The 5,850-nt window shown below is 39.2% G+C and overlaps 1 protein-coding gene across 1 annotated transcript; it reads right to left on the bottom strand.

Annotated features, from left to right (window-relative positions):
* Positions 1-4,200: 4,200 nt before the first annotated feature.
* On the bottom strand, positions 4,201-5,850 carry LOC117535993. Its single transcript, XM_034200698.1, has 4 exons — positions 5,626-5,850; positions 5,331-5,468; positions 4,715-4,853; positions 4,201-4,623 (listed from the first exon to the last, which is right to left on the bottom strand). The coding sequence occupies exons 1-4, from the start codon at positions 5,628-5,630 to the stop codon at positions 4,240-4,242; spliced, it is 666 nt and encodes a 221-aa protein (XP_034056589.1). The 5' UTR covers positions 5,631-5,850; the 3' UTR covers positions 4,201-4,239.

Genomic DNA, 5,850 nt, shown 5'->3' with positions numbered 1-5,850 from the left:
TAAACAACAAAAGGACATCATACAGCAAAATGTACAGGGATTACAATTTACATATCTAACCACATGTACAGGTACCAACAGCATCTGATTTTGTAGCATCCAACCGAGCTTTAAAAACATGTAGTGGTACTAGCTTGGTAATTTTCCATTCCTTTTGCAGACTGTTCCATGTTAGTGGAGCTGCACATCTAAAAGCTTTCTTCCCTAAGACAGTCCTAGCACTTGGCACATTTAATAAAACCACAGCATGCGATCTCAGGCAATAAGTACTTTCAATTCGCCGAGAGATCAGGGAGCAGATATAAGATGGTAGTTTATCCAACATGGCTTTGTAAATAAAAAAGTACCAGTGACTGAGCCTCCGTACAGTAAGTGATAATAATAATTCCTTACATTTATTATAGCGCTTTTCCAGATGCTCAAAGCGCTTTACAAATACACATTACACATATCCAATGGTCATGTACTGTGGAAAATACCCACAGGAGCAAGATCAGGTGAAGTGTCTTGCCCAAGGACACAACCGCTTTACAGACGCAGCAGCGGCGGGTTTCACCCCTTGATCTGATGATCATTGCACAGCGCACTGCGCCACACCGTCCATCTTCACGCCTCGAAGTCATCGAAGCGCTTTTACAAGTACACTACATGTACTGTGGACAATACCCACAAGAGCAAATCCGGGTGAAGTGTCTTGCCCAAGGACACAACGGCCTGACGCAGTGGCGGCAGGAGCGGGTTTCGAACTGGAGTTCCCCAGCACCCCCCTTGATCTGATGATCAGATGCACAGACCACTGCGCCACCCGTCCTGTGATGGCAAAACTGCCTTGGTATACAGGGTACAGTGATGCGTAAGTGCTTTTCAATTTGTCAAAAATCTCAGTGCACTGTGATACGCAGCATCTAACTTGCTCAGGTAATTGGCAGGTGAATTCATATATAACAAATCACCATAGACCACATCAGCACAGGTAAAAAGGTCAGCCTTTTCCTGGCCTCAAGCGAGAAACAGGACTTATTTCTGTAAAAGAAACCTAGCCTAACCCTCAGCTTTTTAAGCAGGTTATTGACATGAAGATTAAAAGTGAGACAATCATCAAGCCAGATACCCAGGTATTTGTAACAGGTAACCACTTCAAGTTGTATTTCTTGCGTAGTTACAATATCCAAAGCAGTCTCTGGTGTATTTTTAGCTTTAGAAAAGAGCATTACCTTGGTTTTATCCACATTTAAAAGAAGCTTAAGCTCAGAGAGCTGAGCCTGAATAATGTTAACAGCCTGTAATTTAACAACAGCCTCGTTAATCGAGGGACCTGCACAGTACATAACGGTATCGTCCGCATAAAAATGTAAGGTTGCTTCTTCGACATTTTCACCTAAACTATTAATATAGATAGAGAATAATAGCGGACCTAAAACTGAACCTTGTGGTACACCATTAGTGATGTTTAACCACTCAGAAGACAGCCCATCAAACAAAGCTAGCTCTGTTAGCATTAGCCTGGAAGAGATTCAGGTCTGCAAAAGGAGGAACAGGGAGAGCAGTTCCTGAAGACACGAAACAGAGTATAAAGTGAAATGTGCAATAAGACGGTAAAATAAAAATGAAATAATACACATGTATACAAACCTAAGAAGTTGGAGTAAAACATGTGATGTGCAGCAAGAACATATAAAACAAAACAACACTATGTGCAATAAGGCAATAACATAAAATAGTAAAATACATATTTATATAAACCTGAGAATTTAAAGTGAAAATGTGCAATAAGACGATAAAATGAGAAACAGGAGGAAATGGAAGAGCAGCATTTTCACTTCCTGTGGAAAATCCTTCAAATAAATCCACACAAATGGTTGAATTACCTGAAACCACGGTTTGCATAAATACAATGACGTGTGTTTCTGTCATCGGTCTGGAATGTTTTTAAATGCTAAATAAAAGCTTGATAAAAAACTAAAAAAGTTATAAAATGTGCATTAAGACTATAACAAATAATACAAAATACAAATCTGCCACTTTCTTACAGAGCCCCTCCTCCAACACACCCGAACGCGCAAAAGACCAATGAGGGCACGAGATAAGTTTGTGCACAGATGGAAGGCTGACAGGCAGGTAGGCCATCCAGTTACAGCCGGGCCGGCTCAGATGATTGGTCGTGCTTTTTTCAGTACTACGGCTTCCACAGATGACATTTTTATATGGATTTTTTGTCAAAGCATTTCAAATATTCATTGCTATCGGGATGTAAAATGATAAAATTAAATAAAAATAACTTGTTTTTCTAAAGATAAGAAGTTAAGGAAATAATGTGCAAAAAGAAGATAAAATAGAATATAATATTTGTAATTTGTATTTTATAATAATATGAAGAAATGTTCACATTGTGCTTAAATATATAAAAATAATCAATATGTTAAAATGTGTATATCAAAATATATACAGTGATGTTAAGTATTAATGAAACCAGAATTTTGCTTGGATTGTACGGTGTAATATTGTATGTTTTGTAATTTTGATGTTACATTGGGCATTTGAATTATGTTGGATAAAATATCTGATAACTATTATGTTGGTTTCACAATGAAGATAATAGTGGCTCCATCGTGTGGCATATCAACAGAAGAATACATAATGCAGAATCTCTACATTATAATGTTACTGAGAGGATTCAATTACCCGTTTCTACAACTGAACGTTAGCTTATGGGTTTAAAAACCTTATAATTGCAATAATTTAACAAATGGGACTGTTTCCATTCAATCGCTGAAACCTCAAAGTAATCTACTCTCTATAATCAGGATTTATAAACTTATGTTATATCAAGTTGTTTTATTAAACACTTTTCTCCCTCATATCTATATGACAACTTTCCTTTACCAGTCATCTTCAACAGTAAATAAATACAGAGCTCAATCCCAGGTCAAATGCACATAAAGGGTAATAATGAGGTTCAGCAACAGGAAAGCATTACAAATAATGCCATTCGTATTATATTAAATAAACTATCCAAGATGTGTGTTTGATGCAAGAGAGAAAGATAAATAAATTGGACAAAAGCAAAAGAGATGTGAGAGAGTTTTTATTGAAACTTTAAGCCTAAAGGAGTTAGGATAAGGTGGAACAATTAAGTTTTACATGTACTATTAACATTAAGCATTACACTGATTGGATACACATATCAATCAAGTTTTAAATCATAATGGAGTACATGATAGAAGAATCACTTGTGAAGCTACATAGGATTACACTGTAAACAGTGGTTAACACCACAATAAACACCACTTATAACCCATAAGGCACAAATGAAGACTCGTTATCTGATAGCATTAAAAAACAAGAAGCTTAATGTAGTCAAATGCAACCGATAAAAAAATGGGTATTCTGAAATGGCCGCTTTCTTAGTTTTCTAAAGAGGCCAACGGTTGGTATTTGACCTTTGATGCTCTGACTTTGTACAGGGCCACTGCACTGATCATGCCAACGGCTGCAAGAAGACATCCAACGATGAACACCAGGTTCAGATTCAGGGGGTTCGCTGGAGAGAAACAGAAGCGTTATTTTAATTTCACATTTCCAAAGACTAACTCCTCAGAGGACATGGTCGAATTGTCTTATTAGTCCAGGAAGGTTCCTTACCGAGTGAAACGACCCGAGGTCTCTAAGTGGCATCCATGATAACAGCTTTTTAAAATGTTGATGATAGGAAAGAAGCTTTAATGCTTGATATCTCCTTTAGGATACACTGGAAAATCCTGTCCCACAATACCTAAGGCCCATCACTTTTTCACTAAGGTTAGAACCTAATTTGCTCATTTTCATATCAGTATGTAGTGTCTCTACTGGGACATGTCTCCATGCTTTAATGTTCAAAAAGCTCTTTATTCTTCTCATACTGCCTGTGCTGCAGCACCTCTTTTCACCCTCTGTTTGAAACCAGAGCCCAGTCTGCTCTGATTGGTTAGCTGGCCGGCTCTGTTGTGATTGGTCAACCACTTACATTAGAGATGTCCCGCCCAGTAGCGTAGGCAGAAATGTACTTTAGGGTGGGCCTGTAAAAAATAGGATGGGCCAGATTTTTCTTCTGCGCATCAGAAGCTAACAACAATCCCCGCCGGTACCGGTGGCAGATTACTTTTAGAATACTTTTGGAATACTTTATTTTTCCATAACAGATGGGTATGTTTTGGTGAACAGGAGACACGTATTTTACTGTTTTAATGGCTTATCAAGAACTCAAACACAACATCTTTGCAGGTGTCTGTTGTCTGTGGTGGTTGGAGTTGTATGCAGCCACGGCCGGTATGTGGGTAGAGGAGGGGCTGGTGTCTGACGTGTAGTTGTTGCTGGAATTGTATGATGATACCACCACCCCCATGGGGTTGTGGTTGGTGCCATAGTGTTAAGCGCTGGAGTCGTGATTGGAGTTGAAGTCGTGGGAGGATATGTGTGGTAGTAGGCTCGTTTATGCCTCATGGGAATCAGTGGAGCCTTGTAGGATTGGGTTCCATCGGTGTAGGATAGAGAGATGGGCCTTTGCGGGAAGTCCTCCACCACCAACTCAAATCCAAAAACACTTGGGTTGGCGATGGCATTGCGGTAATGTAAGGAGCAGGAACCCTAACAATGTAAACATTCAGACATTTAGTGAGGCAAAGGCTCTGTCAGGTATTGGAAAATGTATAAGGACATTGATTTTTAATTTACAGACCTGATCCAAGACAAAGCCTGAAGGTTGGTTACATCCGCTGCACTCTATATTTCTGATATTTCCATATCTGCAGCGAACTGTGTCTCCATCAGGGTCGAAGGACATCAGCTTGTAGGTCCGTGGGCAGTTCTGGGGAACTCTTGAAAGGACAAATTAACACGAGTGAGGAACACTGTTCTGCCCATAAAACCCAAAAGGATCAAATAATCAGAGTTATAAATGCACATGTGAGGTAGTAGAGTAAGCACGGCCACAGTGGCTTATTTTAGGGTGGCCCCAAACACACCCTCAAAGAATTTATATTGATACTTATATGAACATTACACACCCATTTCAAAGAATAAACACAACGCGAGTTGACCTTTTTTTAATGAATATAATTTCATTCAAATGAATGGAAGCAGTAGACACAGTTATTAAATAGAGGCAATTGTAAAGCAATCATCTAACAACTATTTTGGGAAAGAGGTTTCAGCCGATGGTAAGGCAGAACTGTAAAGGTTAACACCCATTTTGTCACTTTACTTTGTGAGTGCAGAGCAGAAACTGTCTGCAGGACTTCACCTTCATGATACAGAGCGATTTAATCAAACAACAACATAAAGAATGAGCTTACCGTAGGAAAGGTAGAATGGCAATGTCTGGGGATCTGTTTGGTTTGCCAGTGTCAGATCTTGATCCCAAATCTACTTGAGTTCGAAATCTCCAACCTGAAACCCCGTTACGTGTTCGGATCCAACAACAGCTACTTGCCCTGATAGGTGTGCAAACAAATACTGCATTAATAAACAGATGCTTGTTTTTATTTATTATTTTATGATAAGCATCAAAACAACAAATACAAGTGTTTGCAATGCAATTATGGAGACTCATATAACATTAGCATGATTTGAGTCAGAGAAAAAGCTCACCTCATCTGAAACGGTTTGTCAGTTGGGACTTTTCTTTGTTGAACTGTTTCTGTTTCACACCATTGTCTGTTGCTTTGCGGTGAATTGGTGCTCCTGTCAGTTATGCCTCTCTGTTGATTAGTGACTAAGCCACAGTTGCCAGTGCTACATGTCTGGTAATGGGAGTACAGACACCCATCATACAGTAGGTCGCCCTGTCGCGAAAGTCCACCTTTGAAAAAAAAT

This window comes from Gymnodraco acuticeps, unplaced genomic scaffold (assembly GCF_902827175.1).
Source record: "Gymnodraco acuticeps unplaced genomic scaffold, fGymAcu1.1, whole genome shotgun sequence".
In the NCBI taxonomy this organism is placed as follows: Eukaryota; Metazoa; Chordata; class Actinopteri; order Perciformes; family Bathydraconidae; genus Gymnodraco; species Gymnodraco acuticeps.
Note: the sequence above shows the minus strand (reverse complement) of the source record. Positions and strands in the feature narration are given on the sequence as shown.

Excerpts from the sequence above, each read along its gene's own strand:
- LOC117535993 (XM_034200698.1), bottom strand. Across the intron at positions 4,854-5,330 it reads GCCATTCTACCTTTCCTACG|AGTTCCCCAGAACTGCCCAC; the intron begins GTAAGCTCATTC and ends TGTCCTTTCAAG. Across the intron at positions 4,624-4,714 it reads CAGGCTTTGTCTTGGATCAG|GGTTCCTGCTCCTTACATTA; the intron begins GTCTGTAAATTA and ends TTACATTGTTAG.